We start from the raw sequence: 27,896 nt of genomic DNA, 5'->3' as shown, positions 1-27,896 counted from the left end.
ACAAACTAATGTTTGTCCAGATGCATAAGCAAAACAGACATCCCACTGCCCCCCAGGAGCAAAGAACAGGAAGTTCAGTTCGCCTTCCCATTTCGTCATGGCTAGAGAATATCCAATTAAGCCTGACTTGATCTACAGAAGCCAGCTCCTTCCAAAAACCAAGTGGTAGACTTGGCAGATTCTGGGGCAATGGTTGGACTTGATGATCTTAAAGGCCTTTTCCAACCCAGTTGATTCTATGATTTCCCCCTACATCAGCAGTGTCTGAGCGATGAAGACAAAGGAAACCCACAAGCAGACCAATATCCTGAATTTGTAAGAAAGGGATATTCAGTTTTTGTATACTGCCATCAGGCAGACCATTCGCAATGGTCTGTTCTGAAACCTAGTAAATGCAGTCCTGTCTTGCATGTCATACATGTACCCAGTAAAACTGTCCAACACTCTGTACCATGTACTACTCTGGCATTTTCTTCCACAGCAAAATGAGAGTAAAGAGTTCCATGGTTCACCACCTCCCTGCTGCACCAAAGGATCTGCTTATGAAGCCGCACTGTAAATGAGATCACTGCAGTAACTGGTAATACAGTTTTCCAGGCAGGGTGGAGACTGAGAAGCCAGGAACTTCTTAAACCTGCTTTGCTGCTGGAGAAAACTTCTGTGTAATCGCACCCTTGGGGCAAGAAGTCCTAATTGTTCCACTGATTCACTTTCAACAGCAAGCCACCACAAACATCAACACTTTCTGTTCGAAATCCAAAGCAATTCTTTGACCTCACCTACATTAGTAGGCACATGTAATGGCATTTAGAAAACCCACTTCTGATGCTCCTCCTCAGGAGAGGAAGGAAGTATTCAGACAGCCACACCAGTGACACTGCTCAATGCTTCAGGGCAAGGGGCTGCAGAGAAGACTGCGAAAACCTGAGCAGAAAAGAAAGCTTGTTTAGACAAGATTACAGATAAATGCCAGCTCATGTTCCCTATTAGTGGGTGAACAATTCAACACTTGGTGAATTCTGCTTCACAATGATAGGAAGAGCGGACATCGAAGGATCCCAGGAGATGACAGTCTTGTTCAGAATGTGTGGGTAAAGCTATTCCCAAATCTTCGTTAGCCTTCCTCATAGGAGAAGGAAAACTCCTATCTTCACACCCGGGCTGATGGAGCTCATCTAGCCTTGCATGGTCTTCCACCAAAGAGGACACTCTTACAACACCTACAACCTGTGGACTGTGCTGTCACCATCCTAGCTAGCTAGGCCGTGGCAGTTAAAGGTTTAAAGGGTGGGGCCAGTTCTGCGCAAGCTGCCCCTCACCTAAAAAAATCCACTGCGCAGGCTGGAAGGGCTTACTCTCACTTGTCCGTATGGACAGGTGAGGGTCAAAATGGCAGGTGACAAGGTGCATGGGAAGCTGCAGATTCAACCTTGCATGAGGGCGGACCAGCGCATGGGTAGCTCAAGATCGCTCAGGAGATGACAGTCCTGGTCAGACACTTCCTGATTGCCTAAGCACCCTTTTTTCCAACCAGATTTGCATATCCCACATGCCCTTGGTCATCGTGCTTGTAAGTAAGCGTGGTTAAAGCGCTTCCCAAATCTTTGCTCGCGAAGCCAAGCCATCACAGATAAATGCAGGAGTACTGCAGGTGGAATTTCACACGACCCCAGGGGCAAAAGAAATGTACAGCAGGGCTAGTTGCTCTGGGAACCACATCTTGCACGTTATCCTATAACCTAAGTGAAAGGACAAAGATACAGGCCAAGTTATACATCAGGACAACTCCTTTAAATTTGTCTGGCAAGTAGAATAAGAAAATTTAATACTCTAACTTCATTTGAACAAAAAAAAAAAAAAAAAAGAGGCAGGTAACATTACCTGCATTGATTTGTCATTTAGAGGCCTGGCATAAGTAGCCTGGAAAACGGTGCTGGGGATCACTACACCATTTTGTGAGAACCAAGATCTGCCCCAAATCTGATGGACACTGATGCTTGACACACTGCATGAGAACCGGGAGTTGACAGGATTCACTGCTGCTTCTTTTAAGACACCTCAGAAGCCAGCGGTTTCAGCGAGATTGACTGTCATCAGAGCCAAGAACTGAATCTGCATCTTGTCAGCCTCTGACAACCAGAGGAAGAAAATGTGAAAGAAGGAACAGCTGCTTGGATTTGGTACTTCTGGGGCTGAAGAACACAGATACAGCAAAAGAGTACTGAAGTAAAGGAAAGAACAAGTTATACAAAACAAAGGAAATGACGTTTAAGTAGATTGCTGGGGTTTCTAGTTCTTAAGTTTCTTCTTTACCCTGGTTAAACCACTTTAGGACAGAGGGAGACTTGAGGAGGCTTCCACTTCTTGCCTCCTTCCCTCCAGAGCACTTGCATGGATGGGTAAGAAATACAAGAAGATTAAGGCAGGAAGCAAGATAATACAATAAAGAGGGCAAAACAGCCTACTGCAATTGAGGCTGAGACATTTATAGGAGAAAATCTGAAGGCAAACTACTTTTTTCATGCTTTTCCTATTATAGCTAGGAGTGGCAACGTATCAACACACTCTGCATTCTACCATCATGTACAGTCCGTAACATCTGCTTCTGACTTACTCCATCCTTAATTGTTTGAAAATGTGCCTCTACAAATAAAATTTTATAACCCTTCCAGATGGACTCAAAATAGCATAGCTCTCTTCTAACAAAATATTCAACATGAACATAAGGATTCCTAGGAACCTGTGGCTTTGGCTTTGCTCATAACTCACTGCTGGAATTGGGCATGGGGAGATGAGAGATTAACAGGGCAGAAGTAGAAAAAGATGCCCTATCTCCCTGGTGAAAGCATACAGCTTGCCATGCCTCCCCTTTGGTCTGGCTTGCTCAACTGCTGGCAAAAGCACTTCAGCAGATAATAAAGATCAAGGCTGAAGGAAAAGTGAATAGATAATCTTAGAAACTTTTGGGAAATTAAAACGTTTAACTATTTCAATGCAGCAATGTCCTTTGCAGATTTAATTAGAAGCCTTCAAGAAGGCAGAAGACTGGAGAGCCCTATCTGGAAATATTTCAATATTTAAAGGATCTTCACAGTTTAAAAATATTTTGGAGGTCTCATCTGCTGTAGGTTAAGACAGTAAGAATTGTTTTGGCATATAGCAAGCCACCATGGCCAGCTGTTTCATATAAGCAACCATTCTGCAGAGATAGCGACAGCCTTGGGTCACCTGTGAAATAAGAGCTCTTACTAAAATCTGCAGGAATTTAGAGAAGCAAACAGGTCAAAATCAGAAAAAGCACAAGAACAGGACAGCTGCTCCTCTTCCTACTAAAAAGCTACAGGAGTTAGACAGCAGGACTGGGCTTCAGATGACTTTAAAAAGGCATGAGTAAAATTAATTACAGGGGAATGCCAACAAGGCAAAGAGCAGGTCAGCAGCTGTCTAGAAATAGCCATTGGAGTTTAATTTAGAGCAACACTGGACCAAAAAGGCTGGGACACTAAGCTGACATGGCTAAGCTTAGATCCCTACAAACAGTGTTGTCACTGGAGGAAAGGGTCTGAAATTTCTACTTAAGGGAGAGGAACAGCAGATACTTCACAAACCTTACTCAGGCACACATCACCAGATCTGAAAGAGGGTGTCAGAGTAACTGGATGCACCAGCACCCTTGTCACTACCAGCTGGGTATCATCACAGCCACATTTCTGCCATCAGCAACAGCTATGTTCTGCATCTGCTTCAGTATCAAATCTGCCAGTTCAAACTTTCAGTAGTAACTTCAACCAGCCTGTTTGACTGGGCTCTGATGCACATCATCAGTTTTACATGTTGCTCCCCACCAGCTCACCAGCCCCTTACCTCCTTGCTGCTGATGACTTTCAAAGATGGAAAATGGTATCTTCCACCAGTAATACTTGCAAAGCAGAGACAAATAGTTCCATTCCAGTAGCAATGCCAGTCAGGCAATTAAGCTACCTTTGAGTACACCAGCTACCTACTCAAAGGAGCAAGGCACTGCTACAAGACAATAATGCTTCATAGATTTAGAGTATTTTCCCCTAGAGACATTTCTAATATACTTGCATACATGACTAGATTAAGATTTCAACAGAATGACTGCAACCAGAAAATAAATTATATTTACTACAACAAAAAAAAAAAACAAACAAGGCTTGCATTACAGACTGCTCTGCCTTGCAGACTGTTTATCTAAGTAATAAGATCAGTGTAAGAAGGCTGAAATTAAAACTAGTTTCAGCCTGAAAACACATGCCAGCTTACACTGACGGAAGAAAAGCAAGAGGATTCTGAACTTCTACCCAGAAGAAAGTCTTAAGTACAAAAGCCACAGTCAAGATACAGGATGCCAAAACATTTCATATGTGCTTACTTGGATGTACAAATCTCAGCCCATGCTCTCTGAATAGTTAGATAGAATGAAAGAGTTCAGTGCACCCTGAGTATTATTTCCCCCCTTCCTTTCTGGTTTATAAAAAAAAGCTCAAAAGGTTTTTCCTCTTGAGAAACTCAGGTCATTATTTTTCCCACTGGATGACAGATCACCACAAAACTAGCCACTTTATTACTGATAAGAAGTAAGCTGAAAGGAATGAGAGGCAGTTTTTGAAGTGTCTCATTACATAAATCACTCAGCCTAAAAACAACTGGAAATAGTCTCAGTAAAAGTGAATGAAAAAGCTTTTCTGTCAGAAAATTCCAACACACAAGTTTCTCCTCCATTCTGAACACTGTCCTGTAGAATTTGTTTGAGAGCTAAAACGAGACTTCTGAAGTACTGCCATGAAAAAAGTGTAACATGAAAACAGCTGGAAAATACCTCAAGGTACCCTCCTGCATTAAGAGTAGCAACAGATCATTCTCAAAGGTTTTCTGCCAGTTTAAGCAATTTCCCAAGCCCCCGATTGTTTCAAGTGAGAAAATAATGGTTCATGGAAATGTTAGAGGAGGACTCATGACACTGCTACTAGTCTTTTATTCTATGACCCTGGTCTTCAACATATGCAATACAGTAAGAAGCTGTGAGCTTTCACAGCTTTACTCAAAAGTGCCACATTTAATGCCAGAGCTACACAAGGGTCAGTTATCAGTCAATATAACAAGGAAGCACATTTAAAGTATTACACGACACACAGGTCGTCGTTCACACTACCAAGAGGCTGATTCTGATGCAACAGTTACTTTTCTAGAGATTTTCCAGTGTGGCCTTTACAGAAACAACATTTGGAGGTTCAAGGCTGAGGCTAATCCTGACTTGGTTCTGACAGAACCCTGCTGTGAAAATGCTAGTGAAGACAGCTGCACATTTTCTTCAAAGAGGTTGTAAACTCTCTTGAAAAAGGCCAAGAATATTGCTGCAGCCTCTCCTGCACCCCTGAAATGCCATTTCCTCCTACTCTGAAAACCTTCCCACAGATACACTTTTTATACACACAGCTAAACTACTTACACTGGCAGGGGATTCTTTTCTACACACAAACAGCCATCATATCTTTAATGACCTGTTATGTATCCTTCCCAGAAAAGAGAGGGTATTACTTAATGACACACGAGCACATGAGACATTAAAGCCCTTTAAGATAGACTTAAGTTGGCATGAAATTTGATTGCCCTCAAGAGAACTGCTAAAATTCTCTAAAGATGATCTTCAAAGACACACGTTTTATGGTCATTGTTGAGCTCTTGTGGAAAAAGCCAACAGGTTTAGCCAGACTTTTCCACATCATCTTCTGGCATTTCACAGTCCCTTCAGTAATAAGCCAAGAACAGAGAAGCCAAGAAGTCTTTTTTTGAAAAGCAAGAAAACAGGGTTTTTCTTTTCAGCTTTCAATTCCTTTTCGCTAGGGTGCCAGGAAAATCAAGTCTTCCTAAAGACAGGCCTAAGATCTAGCAACAATCCTCTGTGTCATCACCCAGAACTTGATTTCATTTCTTGTATTGACTAACTTAAACAGAGATCCTGGAAAATATTAGGACATCAAATAAAGCATTACTGACAAGAAGTTTTCAAACTCTTTTCCTCAAACAAAAAAAGGCTGTTTCTCTAGTGTCTTGGAGAATAAATCCAGAAAGGGGAATTTTCCCTGGCTCTGTGTTAACTAGGCAGTCTTCTGAAATTACCCCAAGTATTTCCAGTTATTTTGTCAACTAGAACAAGCAGGCAATGTAATCCCAGCTCTGAGGACTGATACTATACAAACCAAGCTACACCCAACAATGATGTTCTGCTCCCTTTTTAAGGCCATACACTGATACTACAGGAACAACTCTGCTCAAACTAGAGGTGATTTAAAGTTCCTCACAAGGCCAGCCACCACATAAATAAGTTAACATCAATGGAATGGCTGGTTACCAACAAGCCATCAGCACCATGGAGGCCTCTAAACTGCAAATGAGAAAAAGGTCAAGGAACCAGCCTTGCAAGAGGAGTTGCAATTCTCATAGGAAAGCAAGCAGAAACTGTTGGGCTCGCTGAGGTTAGCTGCACACTTCTCCAACTCAAAAGCTTGTCCTACACTTACAGGGCAAGATGAAGAAACTCTGTGGCAGTTTGGAACATGGTTTAGTGGTGAGCTTGCCAGTGCCAGGTTCAAAGCTGGACTTCATGATTTTAAAGGCCTCTTCCAACATAAATTACTATGATTCTGTGAAATGTCTTAATTCAAAGAGGAAGCTTAGGAGGCAAACAAGGGAAAGCATGTTACAGGAAGACAGCTTTTTACGTTGCCTTTTAGGGTAAAGAAATTAGACCACTCACCTCCACTAAGTAACTTCATCACAAGCCAAAGCTCATCTTTCACCACGAACGATGTGTAGTAAGATACAATGTTGGGGTGATGGCACTGACTCATGGCTTGAATTTCTTTCTGCAGAGAGAAATAAATCATTATCAGTTGTACCCTGTGATTATTCTTCTTAGGGCATAGAAGTTATCCTCCTCAAGACACAATGTTCAAAGAGGGTGCAAAGGGTACCCAGAAGATAAACACAGTAAATCCAGAAATACTCTTAACACTCAGCCTGCATCATACTACAGCCCTAAAGTATTTTAGGGTGCTCTTCCTGTTTAGAAGAAAGAAAAAGTTGACCAAAAATCCCTTGGCAAGGGCAACATAATGGTCAGAACTAGAACACCTGCATACAGCTACAGCAGAGTACCCCCCAAAATTCACACAGTTTGCTACCCAGGAAGTTCATGCTAACTCCTCCTTTCAGTGAGGCATGACACAACAGATGCTTAATCTGTTGAAGACTATCATTTGGATGAGAAAGGGAAATATTTGCCTCTGGGGAAAAAAAAGGCCTCTTATTCCTAATGTTTCTTCCCAGCAGGAAAGCAGATGGCTGAGCTCAATCAGGTTGAAGGCACAAAGGACAGCTGTATCTTTTGTCATACTGGAAGAAGAGGAAATCAGTTTGAGATTAGAAAGTCATTAGCCACTATAAATTGAGTACAAAAGGAAATATGCTCAGATATTAAATTGTCTGAGTTTTGACCGTGTTTATTTTTCAATATGGTTATGCATTAAGGGTTGAGGTTTTCCAGGTTATGGGGGAACAACATCACAGACAATACCCATTTTTCATTATGCAAGCACAGATCACCAGTTTAGACTGAAAGCCTTGTGGTTTCTTGACTGTCCATAGAAAAAAGCCACCCATTACACCAAGCTTGGCTCCCTGCACTACACCCAGCTGGGCCTTTGTGCTTCAGCCAAGCTGGTACCTCCAGCCAAGCCCCCAGCCTGTCAAGTTGTACCTTCCAGCATCACCCACACTAGACACTCACTCCCTGATATCCTAAACTTTTATTCTCAACTAAGACATTCCTGCACTGAATGCATGGAGACCACTTACTTTACAAAGGTTTAAATCAATCTCACTGTCAGCTCCCTGCCCATGACACAGACACAGCCAAGCACCATAACCTCAAACACACAGAGGAGGGGAACAAGACCCCTTCACATCCTGATCCAGTCCTCCCTCTGAGCACAAGATCTCCCTAGCACCAAAGTACAGGAGAAAGCTCTGAGAAGGATTCCCCCATGTCTAGGACACCCCAAATTCTTCTGCTCATGTACAAAGCTCTGTGCCTGAATACAGGGTAAAGGCACATTGCTTCCCCCTTGGCAAGAGTTTGGCTGGCAATCACAGCTAAAAAGAAACATGCTAATGTTGATTTATCCACTTTAATACTGCTTTTCAGGGAGTAGGTGCATTTGAGCAATCAAATGCAATTAGTTCCTCTTTCTGCTTCCCCACAGAGGCACCAGCTTTCCAGGAAACTCCAATAAGAAGATTAAAGAAGAATCCTTCAAAACAGGAAAGGATATTTGAAGAGCAGGGAGCAGGCTATTCATCTTCATGTAGCATACTTGTTCGCTAAAAACCACTCTGTGAAAATAAATACAGCCTGAAACAATATCCTCTGCTTACTCTGACAACTCCAGCTTCCTTGCACTCACTTGCATCAAGCTATTTTTCAAAAAGGAAATCAATCAGCACCTTTTGAGTCTCTTAATGTCTTCTAGTCAGATCCTTCACAACACAGAAGTTAAACCCCTGACAAAACTGGCAACAAATGTGTTCTTTTTACTTCCCTGCTTCGTATTTCTACCAGAGAATGGATGGAAACTGAGGCCCAGAAAACACAGGTCAGACTCAGTGACTGGTTTGTGCCCTGTTACATTCCTTGCACAAAACCCAGTTGGTTGGGAAGTTCTGGGCTGCTATGCAGAAACACAAGGGTAACACCTTTGATTTTCATACAACCTTCCCAAATCTCATCAAGCTAAGAGTTCTGAATTCATTTACATACCCTAGTATCATCTACAGGCTAAAAAAGTTGGGCTTGTTCAGCCTGGACAAGCTCCTTAGGACAGCTTCCAGTACCTAAAGAAGACAAGAAAGCTGGAGAGGGGCTTTTGCCAAAAGCACACAGGGAAAGGACAAGGGGGAAAGGGTTTAAACTGACAGAGGGTGGATTTAAATTAGATGTAAGGAAAAAGTTCTTTCTTGTGAGAGTGGTAAGGCCACGGCACAGGTTGCTCAGAAGTTGTGGCTGCCCCATTCCTGGCAGTGTTCAAAGCCGGGTTGGATGGGGCTTGGAACAACCTGGTCTAGTGGAAGGTGTCCCTGCCTTGTGGCAAGGAGTTAGGACTGAATGATCTTTAATGTCCCTTCCAACCCAAACCATTCTGTGATTCTGTGATTTTATGCGTCTGTGATTTTTACGATTCTGTGATTTTGGTCTTGCTCAGAGCATTGTCTGAGGCCCTAGTTAAGGGATCCACAAACATGACAATCTCAGTCCCAGACCCTGAAGTCAGCATTCAGCCTGAAGTTTTTAATTTAAACATTATTCCCTCTACTCCCCTTTTTAAACATGCAAGCAAATCCAGGTCCTTAATTTCTCTCTCTGGTCATTAGACACATGCACAAGTAGAGCACAGGTGGAAAGTAGCAAGCAGGACACTGACTGGTTAATTGTCCCATTGGCCAGACTTGCCATAAAGCCACCACTGTCATAAATGATCTAGAGAAGCTGTTTTCGTATTTTCTTACCTAAACCACTCAAAATATTTTGAACCAGATCCCTGGGAGATTAAGAGAGTAGCACAAAAACCATACACAAACACTGCATATTTTATATATATTAGCATACCCCACTGGAATTCTGGAAACAGTAAGACAAAGTCTGGACCAAGTTTACTTAAGAGCCTAGACCCGAATCACATCTTTGCCATTGGAGCAGCACTGAACTACAACATTTTGCTGGCATTCCGTGATGCTTAGTTACTATTATTTTCCAAGAGCTTCCTCTCTTGCTCATTACCTCAGGCTGCTCCCCAGGCTGGGAAGTACAGTTTATAAAGGGGAAAAAAAAAAAGTTAAAATCTGTCATATGCTTTGGTGCACAAAGAGAGAATAAATAATCACAAACCTGATGTATGCAATTAAACACCTCTGTCAGCTAGTGGATGTGTAACATGGGCAGATTAAACACTTTCTCACAGTGCAGCACAGCTCTGAATAATTAACTGCATCACAGCCCATGATTTCCAGTAGTTTTACATAAGTATCAATAAGAAAGAGCAGCAGTCAGACTTTCCCTCTCACCCGCAGACCCCCACAGCATTTTCAGTAGCATTCTAGGCTAATCTCATACTGGCTGCAGCAAAGCTTCATTCCTCTTCACCCCCACAGAGGGTACCAACATCCTGAAGGCTCAATGCATACAACTGATTTTAAGTGATCATGGCAAATCACAGTGGGCTTTGCAGTTAAAACACTTCCTTGTGTAGTTGAAACTGAGCCAATTCTGTTGTATGTACAACAGCCTGTGCTACAGCAGTAAAAACACAGTGCTGAAGAGCTGTAGTTAAAACAGGAATACAAGTAAAGGATCACCAGGGAGCTCTTCTCAAAAGCATACTTACAGAGGGAACAAGAGGGATAAAATGCAGCAACAGCCCTTCTGTGTAGTAAGTGCAGCTTTAATACTGTTTCAAAAGTTTTTCAGAGTTTGCTGCTCTTCAAACACAACCAAGTTATAGCAGGCAGATTTCCTCCCCCTACCTCCTCCCTAACAGGACTACAAATTCCACAAAGAAGAAATTACTGAGTTACAACTGTGCTCCCCTGATTTTCACTAGTATCAAAACTACATTGGAAGACTCCCAGTAAACATCACAGAGATTCCAACACCTCTGTAATAGCATCAGTGCTAAACATCAGAATTTATTTGGGCTGCTATATACAAGTCTTCAGCTGGAAATGTTGCTGTATTCCCACTCTGCCAACTGTATTGGATCACTTGATACAGACCTCTCAGCCCACCTGCAGATCCAGGGGACAGCTCTTCTATCCACTGCTTACACACCAACATCCCTCACACTAAATAGCTTCAGTGATGAGACATAGCCTTACGCCCAATTTCCCCTTTTCAAGACCCATAAATTACACTGCCTTCTGCTCAGCTCTAGAGAAATGAATTACCAATAAAAGCATGTTTAGACACAGGCAGTGTTTTGGAGATGGTTATATGCTCACCCTGGGCTAGACATTAAAAATATCTGCACCGTCAAATACCAAAAGCAAATAGACTGAGATTAGCTATAAAGGCCTCCATGTCTTCTATTAAGGCTTCCGACAAATGTTTTCAGTACTTCTGTCAGCAATAAAAGAAGCATTTCAAGACTTGCAAAACACTAATAAAGCTGCTGTGAAGTATAATTCAGAATTCTAAGAAACCTATTAGTCTCCAGTAAGTCAGACATACTCCTGGGGACCTGCTATTTCAGAAGTGAGTTTATTTGCCCACTGACACACAACTGAAGTTTGAGTTAAGAGGAGCAGAGATACAAAGCAGGCAGGGCTGTGTTTAACCTACTAGCTGAACCTTCTTCCTGGTATTTTCAGCTCCTATCATCACCTTCTATTCCTCGTGTTTATCTGCCCTTGAGGCATGCTTCAAAGATGCAAAATCATGCTTTAGTTTCACTTCCTACACACTGATACAAACTCAAGAAATAAAATACAGCAGTAGTATGCTTTTATGCGGCTACCTGCAATTTCAGAGGACTCCAGGAAGCTGTCAACCTGGCTGCCCTATTTGAAGGCAATCATTACCTTAAGAGATTTGGGGAAGAGAAGCATACCAGGGATGAAATCAAACAGGTCAGATGTGATCTCCCCCTTGAATACACCAATGCTTCAACTATGGATAGCAAAGAACTTATCTCTCAGCTGAAATCTCAAGGTATAAGGCATTAAAGCTCCTCCTCACCATTTTAAAGCCGGATTTAGAGCTCTGTTCCTACAGGCAGCTGTAACGTTCAAATTTTGCTTCAAGTGAAATTCTAATGGTTTAGCTAGAAGATAGTAAAATTGAGAATATGAATTCATTCTCCTTTTCAAACATCATCATAAAACCCTTAAGTTCTTGTAACACAATCAACTTGATAGACATTTTTTTAATGAGATGGGGAAAGAGCACAAAGCTCAAAATCAGAGATGCTGATCCAATGTCCACCTCTGGATTACCCAGTTCAACTGCTTCCTTAAGATGTTGCTACAGGACGTAGACTGGCACAATTAAAGAGGTGTTAAGATGAGCCCGCCCAGAGCAACAGTGGAAAAGAAACAGTTCTGAAAGGTATAAAAAGTCTTCATTCATAAATTACTTTTAAGTGATGGAAACAAATCACTCCCCACAGCAAGGGATTCAGCAGTTGCCCATTTCAGTGGCTATTTTCTTCAGCATCATTCAGCTGTCCTTCCCTCTTTAAGGTCTGCAGTATTACTGACAAAGCACTGAAGGGAGCAGATGTTTTAAACTGTTTTGGTGCGGCAACTTATAAGCACCCATTTACTGGTTTCAGCCACAAAGTGAATGGGCAAGCAACTGACTTCTGACAGATACAAGCAACACCAGCTTAACTAACACATTACTGACCCTCATAGTTGTTCAGATCAATACAGTGTTTAAAGCTCAACAATGCATTTATGATTAGTCCATGCAGTCAATTGTCCCTAAAGTTATTCACATGCACCACCTCATGCTCATCCAGTCAAAGTGAAAGAAGATACTCTGCATTCTGGATTTCACCTGCCATTAATCCTGATGTTCATACTGAATTTTACCAAACAAACAAAAAAATACTTCAACCCACACAGTAATTAAGATTTCTATTGTTGCTGCTTTGAGAAACACCACAACCAAGCTGTATTCATCTTTGGTTTAAGTTTCCTGTAAAGCTGCAATCCCATCATGCAAGAAACACGTAACAGCGCATCAAATATCCACACTGAAGCCACATATTATACATGATACTCTCTGGCACTGACACTTAGGAACTTTTTCCCCTGGAGCAAGTGTAAAGGTCCTAAGGCCTGGAAATGGAATTAAAATGGCAATTCCCGTAAGATGACAGGCATGGATGAAACATCTGTACTACTTCCACAGCAGTCTGCTGCTTTATTCCCAACAACCTTATAGTCTAGTTAATCCACTTGTAGGAACTGCTCTGTCAGATCAAAGCCAGCTCAATATCCTGTCCAAGTCTTCAAAAGAAGGTGTAAAACCCTATAACAAGCAGTTACACAATTATCTGCCTAGAGGGAAGACTTCTGACTAAGCCTGGGCAGTTAACAGTTGGCTTATGCTTTAAACCATGGGAGTTCATAATCCTTTTTCTAAATCCTATCTAATTTAACCTTCTCAACCATAGGTTGATTTATTTAATCTCACGCAATGTTTGATCTCTGTATTATTGCAGCAAGCTCCCCCAGGTTAATTCTGTGAATTTCAAAAGGGCGTTTCTTTTTACTGAAGTTAAACTTGTTCCCTTGGCTTTCTTAACTACCCTCTGACCACAGCCATGGAAAAGTAGTACACTTCACTCCTCTTGTGTGTAGACCTGTCAGGCCTAGTCCTATCAGTCTCTGGACTAGGAAGAGTTTGGAGTCTTTGTGTGAGCAGAAACATCACATCTCACATGATCTTTCCTGAACCTGTCTTCTGTTGAGTCACCCTAGGAACTGAAGAGGCAGCAGTCCCCCCAGCTGGGAAAGACCAATGTGAATACCCAATAGCTTATGTTTCTCTCTGCCCATTCAACATTCCCACTAACTGCTAAACTGACAATCCACATCATCTGCTACTCAACGCAGGGAGGAAAAAATCCATCTGGATGAAAGAAAGCTACCTCAGCTTTAATTGCATGAAAACGAAGCAGAGTTTTTTGGACAGAGGGGAGATATACAGCCTTTTAGATCAATAGTTCTTCAAAGCAAGAAAGCACTTACACAAGTAAAAAGCTTGAGGCAGATATTGCACCACTATATTTCAAAGATCAGCAACAGCAGCAATACAACCAGCATCAAACCAAGGAAAGGAGATGCAAGAGCAAAACACAGCAGTGAAGTGTCCAGCTGTGACATAACACCACACGAGCAGACTGTTTTCAAACACACATCAAATGCTGCCTAAGCTAATTAACAACTGTGGGTTGCAAAACAAGAAGTGGAACTTCAATAACAAATCAGAAAGTCCAAGATCAATTGTAGACAACACTGTACTTGACCAACTCTCCTTATGCTCCACTGCCAGTGACACCAGTGAGCAAGAACTGTTACAAGCTATGTAGTACGTCCCTTCCAGCTGAACCCCACCTGCAGTCTAGAAAAGATCCAGAAGCATTCACAAGCGGACAGGGAAAAAGACTGAAATCAAGCACTGAAATAAAGTCCTGACTAGCATCACCTAATTCAGTATCTGAGCTACAAAGAGCCACATGTCTGTACTGTGCTTCTCCTACCTCTACATTCTTTACAGCAATTCTCTACTTCTGAAGAGCTAAACAGCCTTGACTTAATTTGCTCATGATACAACAAAATTGGTCCCTCCTACATTTCCTGCCCCTATAACAGCAATAAATTAATCCACTGCATTAAGCCAGAATGTCACACAGTGCTCACAAACTGTGAAGGTTATCCCTGACCACTCACATGGCTCAAGTGTATGTTGAGATAAAAGGATCAAGATCAATACCTTTAGCAAGCCAAGTCATACCACTTATCACCTTCAGCATAGCATCTCCATGAGCTGGGAGGTGGGCCCACATTCCCTGGTATCTGGGCACCTGCTCCTACAGAAGCTTGAAGCTCAAGGCCACTCATCTATTTAGCCAGTCATAGACACTGTGCATTTCCTAACCCCACTACAAACTAACCTTCCTCCTCTTCTTCATCTCAAGAAATAAAAACACCAGCCACTGAGTAGCACAGATACTGAAGGCGTTGCAGAAACAAGTCATTCTTATCAATGGCAGAACTGTTTGTTGCTCTCCCTTTACCTTCTGCCAGGGAACATGACACTGGTTTACCCTCTTTGCTAAGCAGATTCTGGGAATAAAAAAAAACTCGCACCAATAAAGAAGTCTATGGATCTGAAGCACTATAAAGAAAAAAAATATATATACAAGAATTCAGGCATAGTTTTCCTTTTTTTATCACACTGCCTGAGGACTGGGCAGAGCTGTAACATAAGAGCACTGTCCTGACCCTAGGCATTACATCAAAGTTTACCATAAGCTGACTGTTGTGCTCAGACACCTTCAGCACAATAGAAGGCTAATGGATTTAATAGAAGCCCAGGTTCGTGTTTAAGTGCGCTGAGGAAGGAAATAGGAAGGAGAAGACATAACCTCAGTATGAGTTCATACCCCAGTATGAATTAATCATAGCTCTCTTTGCACTTGCTTCTTAAAACCACTGTAATCTGCAAGGATTTACATTTACAGTTCTTGGAAGAAAAAAATCCTCCTCAAAACCAAGTATTTAAACTGATCAGGGAAGCTGCCACAAAGAGAGACTATGAGAGTGAAAAGCTTGAGAATATTTACTTTGGGGAAGAAGAAATACGGAGATAAAAAGCAGGGACGGTAAGCACACAGAGCAGGGAAATGGGTTCTCACACTGGGAAAGGACAGACAATACATTGACAAATTCAGAACAAACCCAGAGAAAACACTTCTTCACACGACATGTCCACCTTGGCAACTACTGCCCCAAGAAGCTGCTACAGCTCAGAACCATTCTTCCCCCTCCACCTCTCAATGATTTTAAGTTCAGGAGTATCCATAGTTGCATACAGAAGCCTACAGAAGGAGCCACAGTAAATCTGGTCTCAAAATTGGAAGCTTAGGAGAGCTGACAACAGCTATTTGTTGCAGACCTACCCATAACAAGAAACATCATTGTGAGGAACAGGTCAGCCAGAGATTTAAAATACGCAATTAGAAGTACTTATCTAAAATTACATGCCAAGTCTCCACAGCATCTCTTTCTGAACCTAACCCTTTTAGCTGGAATTGGCAATTACTCAAAGACTAACAATCTCAATTACTACATTATAAAAATACAGCTTGGAATACAACTGAGGCAGAGCAGTATGGACAAGCCACATAAAAGACTTGAAAAGAGCACCAAGGGTTGGTATCAGGACAAAAAGACCAACTGTGAAAAGAGAAGAGATCTCAAACTCCTACACTAGCATGAGCTATAAGAGGATTTGAATGAAGATTATCTTAAGAGTCCTACATGCAGCCCTTCACAGGCACACTAAAACGTAATAGCTTGGATGGAGCCTTTCCTCTTTACATGAGGAGATTTACAGATACCTATAATTGTAAAAACAGCATTAGTCACTAAATGGAAACTGTAACCATGGTTCAAGTGACTTACTAAAGATCATACAAGTGTAGAGCTAGCCAGGACTCCTGACTTCTACCTCTGTTCTACTTTCTAATTGCAATCACCAAACCAAGCACCTGAGGTAATGCTACAGAAGCTGTCAAGATGCAAGCAGAAAGATGAACAGGTAGGATTAAAAACAAAAAAAAAAAAAAAAAAAACAAACCTAGGGAGTTGCTTTAAAAGGAAAGGTGGTACAAAGCCTCACTTCCTCACCTGTCCTCAACCCCGGCCTGCCAGTATCTACTATGGAAAGTTTAACCCAAGAGGGCTTTCTCATCCTCAGTGGAGACATCTCAATGCCAGAAATTGTTTTCCATTATGAAAATTTTGATAAGGCCGACAGCAGAAGAAATTTATACAGCTACAGCTCCAAAGGACTCTAGCTACTGTCCAGAACTCAGAATTAGTTCTGAGTTCCATATGGCAGCCTGCAATATGTCAGTGATCCTTTAGCTGGCATCAGTACCAGAAAGAGATTAGGAAAAACAGCTAACACATTTAGGTTTTCTTGTTACAGGTAAAGAGGGAAAAAAAACATGAAGAACTGCAGAAAATGAGAACAAAGCAACATGATTCCCTTAAATTTTAAAGATCCTAGACTCTTACAGCTCTGGATCCCCCTCAAACTGCAGGGCTCTTGTGGGTAACAGCTGAGCTTCACACTTACACATTAGCTCTGTATAATCCCGTTGTTTTGAACAAAGGACTTAGCTCTAAATAGTCTCAAGTTCTCCAGGAGTAGATCTTAGTAACATTTTAAGTATGTCCACAATCAGACAACTGAACTGTCTCTACTGAAATCAGCCAAGTCCCCTCACTCTTCACACCATCACATCAAAGGTTGTTTAGAGCATTTAGCAAATACGGATTATGCTAACCAAAATACGACTCCCCAGATAATTTCAATTGCATACCAGGAGTTCATCCATGCTCGTCTGACACTTCTCAAGATTGATCCGTTTAATTGCCACCTTCTCCTTCTTTGGAACGCAGAAGGCTGCCTGCACCACTGCAGTTGCTCCACTCCCTGTGGGTGAAAAAGAGAGTTAGGAACATCTTAGGGGACTTCAGCAGAAGGGAAGGTAGATCAGACACCAAAATTACAAACGCCAGTCAGTAAAGACAGGAGAGCCAAACGAAAACCCAATGAAGGCAACACAACACTCCCTGCTCCAGGTCTGTGCAACTCGGAGGGTCAGCTCAGCTGCAACATTGAAGCACTGGGCTAAGCAAAAGGGAACAAGTGGATCTCTATGATCCCTTGGTGGGATCATTATAGCTCTGCAGGTAAAAAAACAACCCCCCAGACTCCAGCTTACTTATAACAGAGGAGTGATTCTTCTTGTGCTCTTTTAAAAGAAAGGCCATCAAGGTCACACAGACTTTTAACCTGATGCGTTCACCCAAAGCACTGAAACAAGTCCCAGTCTCTGCTACCAACACTAATGAGATTTTTCAGATGTTTCTATGTCCTAATTGCTGTTCTACTCTCTCCTCATTTCATGCAAAGACACGAGGTAGAGTCGATTCAAGCCTGTTCAGCTCCAGTTCTCATATAGGAGGCACACCTCCTCAGTGTCTGGGTTGAAAACCACAGCCAGAGAATGTTTAAATTCCAATACGGAAAAAAAATACTGTATTTGAATATACAGTTGTTCAAACTGCTCAGAGATAAGAACCATGTATTTAAAATTGCTTGTCAATATCACATCCTTTGATATTAAAAGGAATTTGCAACAGTGAGACTTAAATTCCAGTTGATGTCAAGCCTGTGTTTGCTGGCCTTCATGAACAGCTGCAACATACACCTCACCAACAGGACACCTTGGTGCTTGACTTTCCCCCATCACTTGGTTCTCCGCATTTACACACTTTACTAGAAGGGAATAAATTCAAATTAATTAAAAAAAAAAGGTTAGAATAGGTAGAAAATAGCTCAAGTGCTGCCTATTGACAATACTTTAAAATAATACTATTAAAAATAAATTCACAGGTATTTTGCTCATTATACGAGGCATAACTCCTGAGCCCATTTGGGCCGATGAGGCAGACAAGAACAGCTATTCCGCATTTTGGAGTAACTCGCCTCTTTTACCAGAATCTCCTATTCTTAACACTATAACAGCTACTTACAGATTCCTGCAATACCGGTCAGGCACATTTTTGCAAACTGTTTTTTTTTTTTCTAGTAGAAAAAGGTTTAGACAACTGAGGACAAAAAGCTTTCAATCTCATCTTCAAACAAAGGCTACTGAAGGTCCCTACAACCATTAATAGTCTTCTAGCAGCAAGTTGCACCAAGCCGTGGTCAAACTCAAAGTGCTAGGTGAGGGAAAGAGCTTGAAATCCAGCCCTGAAACATAAAGGAAAAACCCCACCAAAGTTACACTAAAATTAATTACACAGCCCTGAACTGTGGGGTTTTGCTCCTCTAATCTTCAAGCAGTACCTGCAACAGTGAAACGACAGGAGTCTCATTTCACTTTATACAGCACTGCAAGTGCACCTTGGGCAATAGCATCATCTTGACAGTTCATTCCCTGCACTTAAAGAATTTACATTTTGAAGGCAGCAATGTGCAGAACATTCGTGTGGTCCCTTTAGCAAGGTTGCTGAAGCTGTACTATTTCATGAAGCAAATGGGTTTTTAAGAAGTTCAAGACTGAGGCCATTTATTCAGACACTACTCACAGTGCAGAGCAAAACAAAGCTACCAGGAGGAATTTAGGTGGAAAAAAGTGATAGCTATGGGGGCAAGAATATTTACAAGGGACTTTGAAAACCAAGTCTGAGTGCCATAAGCAGGGTCTTGAGCACAGGATGGAGACAATGGAAGCATTAGGCAGACATTCAGAAAACACTCAAAAAAGCAAGGGGAGGAGGTTTGACAGCTGAGTTTGACTAGTCTGCCAGGAGCAGGGCTGAAATACCCAGCATTAACCATGGTACAAACATCCCAAAAGCAAACCTTCACATACACTCCCTGTGGTTGCTTTGCCCTGCAGGTAGTAGGTGCAGGACTCTCAACACGAAAGCAGCAGCCCTAGCACAGATATTCCCACACAGTGGGAATGCTGTGTAGCACTGACCTGTTCCTCCCCACTCGGTACCTACCTGCTCCTTTGGGAGAGAGAAGGAGTGAAAATATACAAAGTGACTCAAAATAAAGATGGCAGAGCATACAGGAGCAGTGACAAAAGGCAGGAGAAGCAAGTTTGCATTTTCTAGCACTAGGTTTTTGGAAGTCAGAACAAAGAAAACCAAAACACTTGTGCCTGTATCATTGCTTTGGAAATACACTAGATTCCAGAAGAAACGTTGCTGCTGACACATTCAAAGCACTCGTATTATAATTTCTTTCTTTGGATGTCTTTGTGCATAGTAATAGACAGAGGCTGAAAACACAAGCCAGATGTGGTAAGAACATGCGACTATGCACCCCAGAGAACTGTCATGTCACATAGCCCTTTTCAACTCTTCACTTATTTTTACAATGCATATTTTCATCTCTAAAGCTACTTGCATGGCTCTTATCCACATAAGAGCCTCTGTACTCAAAGACTCTTCCTGGATCTCTCAGACACTCAGTATACACCTCCTTCACCCCACATGACGTATCAGGATTTGTCCCAGTTAAACCCAGCTGCATAAGCGTGGCTGGCAGAGATGCTTCTTACAATGCAGACATGATACCACTGTTGTAGATCGTAAGATGACAGTGAAGTCCAGGGTTTTTACAGAAGTGACTACACAAAGAATGGCTTCGTGCTTTAGTTTAGGGTTGTTTTTTTTTTTAAAGGTGTTACTACCAGAAACAATAGATACAAACTAATTAAAAGCAGGACCATGCATGCTCCTTCTTACTCCTCAAGCCTGCCTGATCAATGTTGACTAGGACTTCAGGGCAAAAACTGCTCTTCACTAAGTGTTTGGACAATGCCCCAGCCTAGAGGGACCTGATGTGTTATTAGTGTATGGCATTATTTGAACAGCAATGAAATCCCAAACTAGATCCTTCTGGGTACATAGCACAGAACCATCTGAACTCCAGACTCCTCCCATTTAATTCCCTGCTGCTCCTACTTTTCTGGCAGCTCTCTTCAGTTCGATTACCACCTGCTCTCCCCACTCCCCCCTCTCCCACTAATTCGTCATTTCTTTCAGCTCCTCTGTAGCACTAATTATAGAGAAACAATGAAATCTCAAAAGCATATCAAGCAAGGATTAAGCCAAGCTGCAGCACGATGTGCCACAAGCAAGCTGCTCTTTGGTAGCAGCAGCAGCGTGCCATGCTTCTGGGACCAAACAAAGGCAGGTTTCCATGCTTCTTTGAAGAGCACAGGAAACATAGCAACATGGCCACTTGAGGCTTTGCAGCCTACAATCTGTTTATGAAATTCCAGGGTGGCAAGAGAAGAAAGAGAAGCTGCATCAAGGATGCTGACCACATTGGCAAGTGAAAGCAAGCACAGATAGAGATGATGACACCAACAGGGAGTAGAAAATGCCTGTCAAGCAAGATTTTTAAAGTTTAAGAGCAGGTAACAAATATATGGGGAAAGACAGAATGGGATGGGTTGGAAAGGGCCTTAAAGAGCATCTAGTTCCAAACCCCCTGCTAGGGACACCTTTCCCTTAAGACCACGTTGCTCAAAGCCCTGTCCAACCTGGCCTTGAACACTGCCAGTGATGGAGCAGCCACAGCTAAGGGAAGGGGAAAGATTTCCCTGCCTTATATAAGCTGCCTTTAATTAGAAAAAACAGCAGAAGGGATTTTTGTTCACAACTTACACAAACCAGCCCTCCCAGCAGATGCAGATCTGCTGCGATCAGAGCCAGCCTCAGTCCCATGTGCTGCTCAGCTGCAGCAATATGGGCAGCACTGAGTTAACATTCCTGTGCTCAGTCCATGCTTGCTCCCCACCTCAAGAAGCTCCGATCAAGGTCAGTGCTGCAGCTCTTTGCCTTCCCCAGGATCAGCTTTCGGAGAAAATTCACTCCCTGGTTAATCTTTTCCAGCATAACAGCTTAGCAAAACAAAGAAAAGTGGGCATGGCCAGATGCTTGCTGCTTTATTCCTGAAAAGCAGGACATCATTTTATTGAGGGATGGGGGACTGGGGTTGGGGAGGAGGGAAGAGACCCCAGGTGGGTATTAGGATCTGTTTAACACCCCCTGCTTTCACCTCTGTAGGCTCTCAGATACAGTTCCAACCCTTCAGATAGCAGCTGCAAAATTCCTGCATAAGAGGGTCACGACCTACTTTAGGAAACACTGCCTAAGGAGGAAAACATAACCTTTCTAACCCTGCCTTCTTTCATGTTGCTATGATTAAATGGTTCTTTCTGAAATAAAAGCAATCTCAAAAGGGATGAAAACAACCCAAACAAAAAACTCCCCAAGCACTCAGTTACTGAAACCTCATTTTCCAGGTTCTCTCCCCTGGATCTGTGCTGGACCTTCAGCATCCAAAGCTCCATCCTGAACTTCTTGAGAAGCTGAGACAAACTCCCCACAGACATCCACTGCCAGCCTTCAAGGGAAGCTGGACGCCATCTCTTCTGCAGTCACTGTCATATAACTTACACAAAGCTTGCTTTTTGGGTTTTGGGGGTGTTTGTTGGGAGGCTGTTTGCTTTGGGGGTCTGGTGGGTTTCTTTTTGAAAAGCAAACCCTCCGTTACCTATGTTAAAAGTTAATAGAAACCAGTAATTTCAAAGCTATTTGGAGGAGTGGAAAGACAAGGGACTGACCTGAGGACACAGCATGTTCATATACACTCTGGCTCCAAAGGTAGCTGAACCTTTGCTGCCACATAAGGACACTGCAGCTCTCGCAGTAACACTGGGATGAATTGCACTGATGCCTCCTCCCAGGCAAATGCAATGAAGCCAGAGATCCTCTTGGCAGAGATATCTGCTTCAGCAACGGGAAGAGTTATGCCAAATGGTCACAAGACAAACATCAAATTCTGGCTCTAGAACAGTATTCCCAACCAACTGCAATGGCAAACCAGCTGCCTAGAAAGAGTGCTCACAAAACAGTCCTCCCTGAGCTTTAAATCCATTCCACGACTGGAACTGGGAGATGTGAAAATTTACCTTTAAAGGTAAGTCAGTTGCTCACAAAGCTGTGACAACCACCGGGGACATCTTCCATACCAGTCCTAGACCATCAGTGTATCAGTGTGGTATTAAATTCCCTCTGTAGAGAAAATATAATATTCCACGGTCAAATTAATGTTACAAGCAATTTTGGTTGGAAGAAACCCTGAAGGCCTTTAGCCCACTCCGCTGCTGAAAGACAGATCCCCAGTTAGATCAGGTTCTTCAGCATCAAATTCAGTCTAATTTTGAATATCTTTAACAATACCTATTTCTACAACCTTTTTGGCTATTCCTGTGTTTGACTACCCATATGGTAAAAGGTTTTTTTTCACCTCACCATCTAATCAGATTTCCCAACACTACTCACAACTGTGGCCTTTCACTGTGCATCTCTAGAGTCCAGCTTCATCTCTTCTATAAATTCACACCAGATCATCGAGACAGCAACAATATCCCCCCCTCAGCTCGCTCTTCAAGGGCTGAAGAAACCCAGCTCTCCCAGTCTAGCCCTGTAAGTCACATTCCCAAGTCTTCTCCAGCATGAGACCATGCTCAGCTAAACACCCCTGCACAACCCTGCCCTCTGCTTTCACCATTCCCCAGCACACACACAAGCCCTCTATTTTTAAATGAGATCTGGAATCTATCTGCCACTATCTGGAGTGCGGAGCCAGAAAGCTGCTCGTGACGCAGGCTCTGTTTATAATTGCGCCCCCGGGTTTTCCTCTTATGAACAATGCACACAAAACACTTCCCTGCAAGGCTGCTCTGCACCAAGCAATGGTTTTCAGGTTCCAGGTATCCAGTTTCAGGTACAAAAAGATTAAAATTCAGAACCATGTTCTGTGGGCTCTGGCATGACATATCAAAGGGTTCGGTTTACACCCTGTTAGTTACACCAGCCACCCTGGTTAGTTAAACCACCCTGCTGCGATTAGCTGCAGAAGCATCAAGAATTAGACAGTCTGCTTCGTTCCAGATCTTTTCATGGGATTACACATCTATAATAACAATGAATAGAAGGTCCAGCCGTGGAATCACATGCACACACACACTAAGGTCTCTTAGTCAAGTATGTGACATTAATGGTCCTCGCTCCAGATCACAGAGACAGAACACCCAAAGCCCAGGAAACCTTTAATGCTTTGTAACACAGACTCAGTATTTACGCCTGACACTGGAGGCACAGGGACAGCAACCTCTAACCATGGGTGCTTCAGCTCTTTGACAGCCTCATGCCAAGTTGCTGTGGGAGCCCTGCTCTATGGTTACTTGTTCCAAGGACAATACAGTAATAAAACAAGAAGCTACAAGACTGGGAATAGAGTTTCTTAAGTGTTGCTACAGAACACAGTGCAGATACAGATCTAATTAAATCAGAAATTAAATTCCAGATTGCAAACTCAGACTGATCTGGCATTATTTGGTCTATTTGCTATGAAAGCAAAGTTTTGCCCCTATTTTCTCCACCTTGCTTGAGGTTTATGGTGAGAAAAGAGTCCTTTTGCAAAGAGTAAGCCTCCTCTAAAAGCAAGCTAGCAAAAAGCCTCTCTTTAATTCATAGTCAGTTCAGTACAGGGTAGAAATACTTCTTTCCCCAAGCAGGACTTAGTAAGAAGAGTCCACTGGATGTCAAAAGTCTTCCTGGCACAAGCCCTACGATTCAGGAAGAGTGAAATAATGCAATGTTAATGGTCCTTGAATAAAATACGGTCACAGTTCTTCAAGCAATCTCCCCACTATGTGTCAAATTCCTACTACAAAATGGAAGCTGCAATCCACATTCACAGTTACAGACAGCATCAATAAACTCAAAGGGAATTTGTAATGGGACTCAGATGTATTCTTACTACTGCGACAGGACAAAAAAAGTCTGACAGTAAGGAGAAAGCTTTCACAGGAAAGTGTCATCTACTCAGCCCAGTACCGCAGGAAGAGTGTTGCAAACTTTAATGATGCAAGAATTGAAGTTATGCCCCTGAATCAGCATGAGGATCACTTAGGTGCTTCTAGCACTGCTCAGAGCGAACCCAAGCAACAAGCCAACTCTTAAGCACTGCTGTTAGAAACACTGCAAGCAACAGCAAATAGGGGGAACTCAGCCAGTTTTGTTCTGTCTCTGGTGGGAAAACCTGGGGGAAACTAAAGCAGCAGCAGAGCAACACAAGGCCAAGACGACAAAAGAGCTACAAAACGACAAGAGCAAATGGCACTCCCCTCCCACACTGATACAGGGAGTGCAGATACGCACCTACCCCCAGAAGTTCCCAGAGCTGCACCAACGCAGCCACATTCACTCCCAGACACCTTTCTACCACTCATTCCTGATAAAGATTTACTATGAATAGTATTTCCTGTAGTGAGAAGAACCAGGGCTTTATGTTTATTACTCCACAAGCTGAAGGATGACACAAGCACAGTGCAAGATGGCAATACCCTATTTAAAACCCTGGCAGAGACAGTAAGAGGCCAGGTTTAACCTGACGCACCCTCTCTCGAGTCATGAAGTATCTGATCTATAGTGAAGGTGGAAAAATATTGAGTAGAGAAGAGGGAAAGAAATACTTGCTAATACACCACAGGGAAGAAATAAATCATCTATTATAACAAAGAAGCCTACGCAAAGCCAGAAAGCAAAAGCAGATTTGACTGAACAGTCGTGAGGAAGCCAATTTTAAAGCCTATGGGGAGGGGTTAGAGGAAAACAAACCATTCCCACTCACTGCATATCACAGCATAAGTACACACTATACATGAGGACACCACACTATGTGTGTTTAGCAGTCCTACAGGCAGGCATAATAGCTAAACTCCACATTTACATGAGTAGCCGTTCTCGTATTTCTGAGAAAACAAGGCTTTAACAGGAATAGCTCAACCCCATTTTAAAGAAATTATACTAAAACTTTGCATTTCCATGCGGTCAATGTCAAAATGTCCCCCCACCCTTCAACATGGCATAAATCACATCACTAAAGTTAGCAGCATATTCATTCCTCTTTCAGGCTCACCTTGAGCACAGCCAAGTGCTGCAAACATTAAGCTGGGTTCAAGCCAAAGGTGACTGCAAGTACATTAAGACATGGAGCATGTGCTGGACAACACATTGAGAAAAGGTAATAATTGGGAGGTAGTATGTCCAGGCACAGAATTAAGAATTCAGTGCAAATAACTTCTATTTCACACCAGCATGTCTGATGACTACAGTCTAGACCTTCTAATGAAGGAGCTGGAAGAACACAAAAAGCACAGTTATTACTTGTGAAATTCTGCCTGTTTCATTTAAATTGCAGGTGTATCTCTTTGTAATGACCTCTATCATTTATTTCAGTACAGCCAGAGCTTGAGCAGTTTACAATGCTGTGCAAGTTAAGTCCATTTATTTCAAACAGTACTCTCACACAACGGATTTTAATGTTGCTAAGACTCAATTACATTTCTTCCCCAAAGCCTGAGAATCTTTGCTCAGTCATTTCATGTCAGTACCTGCAGTGTCCCACAGACAACTAATATTCCAGCATTAATCCAGCATATTCAAAGAATTTCAGAAAATAAGCAGCACATTTCTGAAACTCAGCTATCCAATTAGAAACACAGCCAAACTATTTGAGCTGCACGCAAACTTGCTGACAGTGAATTATTTACCATCTTGATGAGAGCTCTCCCTGTTGAAAATGCCACCGAAAGCCATGCATTGTGTTCGGAGCTCAGAGGTTCCTGCCCATGTATGACAATGTCCTGCACAGTGCTGCCATGACTTGTTTAAATGTATTTCCCCTACAGTGGTCCAGCAACACAGAAACACTTGACGCTGAAGGCTTAACTGCCCACGTCGTTCAATTGTCAGCATCCAGTTCACTTATAAGAAGTCCAATACTTTCAGATGCATCAGAACTGACATGCAGTAGCTTCTGCAGGGTACATCTCTCCATGGCCCCATGAAACTCACCATCATAAATAAATTATGCTCTGTAGAGAGATCTACAGCTACCGTAAACTGCACAACTCAATGCCAAGGTTTCTGCAGAAAGGAAGGGAAGTCTTATGGAAATTTTCACTCCACCCCACACCGCATTGTTCTCTCAAAACCCTTTATCTATCTTTTAGGCTCTGAACACAGGAAAACGTCATCCGTTTTCCCACCTTCGGCAAGCATTCAGGTTGGGAATCATTACAGGCTAAGCATAGAAGTGACACTTTTGGAGACAAAATGGTCGTCCTGTCAATATAAGGACTGGAACAGAGAGTGAGGAATAGGACTGGCCATGCAAAGGCTGTCAGTAAGATCTGACAAAATTATCAACAGGTCACTGTGCCATTTGATTTCACCAATGAGCTGCTTCACCTGAAGTCATTCATCAGTTTACGGTCTACGCCACAGAGCTGAGCTTTCAGCTGCCTCCCTACTGCTAAGTGGTGCTAAATACAGCCAAGAGCTACAGCCACTGGACTCTACACTAGAACAAGAGATGCAAGGGGAAAAAATAAATGCAAGTGAAAGCCACTGGCCACAGAGGGCAGGAGCAAAGAGAAGGATTAACAGGGACTAGCATCAGCCTATCTGATATCCTCCTCAACCTTTCCACTGCAAACACCAAAGCATAGAAGAGATGGTGCTATTGTTGACTGCATGTCTGACCTCTTACAACCCCTAGAATAGAATCATAGAATAGAATCATAGAATAGAATCATAGAATAGAATCATAGAATAGAATCATAGAATAGAATCATAGAATAGAATCATAGAATAGAATCATAGAATCAGTACCCCAAATTAGCTCAAACTAGCACACATGCCCATCATGCCCTTAAACAAGTATGATTTAACATGAAGCCCACCTCAATAAAAGGATAGAAACACTACTTGCACACTGGTGGTCTACAGGAAAGAGACCAGAACCTCACCAGAAAATACAAACACCCTCTGGTTGCCCAAGGGCCTCAGGTGATTTGGGGAACACCTCTGAAACCATCTTCCCCACAGCACTAACTACACTACACTCCAAAGGGCCAGTTACACAAGTCCTGTGTGACCCACCACATTTACTTAAGATGCTATTAGCATGCCTAAATTAGATTTTCAGTTTGAAACCAATTATAATTTATTTGATTTCATGCCAACATCTGTGGCTAATTTAAAGGGCACTGCAGCTATGCAGTGTTAATGCTACATGATGGAAAGCAGGCTCAAACATCTCATTTCCTAACACAGTAATATTACTGGAGAAGGTTTATCCTTCCCTTTTAATCACTGTCAGTTGCCTTTATGGTATATACAGCAATGTAAGCATCATGATAGCTGTCATCAGGTATTACCAGGGCTCAAAATGCAGCCCCAGTACAGCAGTCAAGCCAGCACTCTCCTTTTCCCTCCCAACCTTTATCTCTGAACTCTGTCTCAAATATAATTGTCAACTGTAGAGGATATTTTATTTGGCCAGGATTCAACTAAACAGAACAATCTGTCTGCATACAGAGCAGATGTTTGATAGTACAGTGGCTATT

General features: G+C 42.4%; 1 protein-coding gene across 1 annotated transcript in view; it reads right to left on the bottom strand.

Annotated features, from left to right (window-relative positions):
- Positions 1-27,896, bottom strand: part of OXSR1 (oxidative stress responsive kinase 1) — a 93,143-nt gene that overhangs the window by 56,170 nt on the left and 9,077 nt on the right. The window contains exons 2-3 of the mRNA XM_062621373.1: positions 17,199-17,311; positions 6,782-6,890 (exon numbers count right to left, since the gene is read on the bottom strand). Coding sequence (XP_062477357.1) covers positions 6,782-6,890; positions 17,199-17,311 — 222 coding nt within the window. The remainder of the gene's footprint in view (positions 1-6,781; positions 6,891-17,198; positions 17,312-27,896) is intronic.

The sequence above is a fragment of the Pezoporus occidentalis genome, unplaced genomic scaffold (assembly GCF_034315485.1).
Source record: "Pezoporus occidentalis ecotype Australia unplaced genomic scaffold, CSIRO_AGI_Poc_V1 ctg23, whole genome shotgun sequence".
Taxonomy (NCBI): Eukaryota; Metazoa; Chordata; class Aves; order Psittaciformes; family Psittacidae; genus Pezoporus; species Pezoporus occidentalis.
Note: the sequence above shows the minus strand (reverse complement) of the source record. Positions and strands in the feature narration are given on the sequence as shown.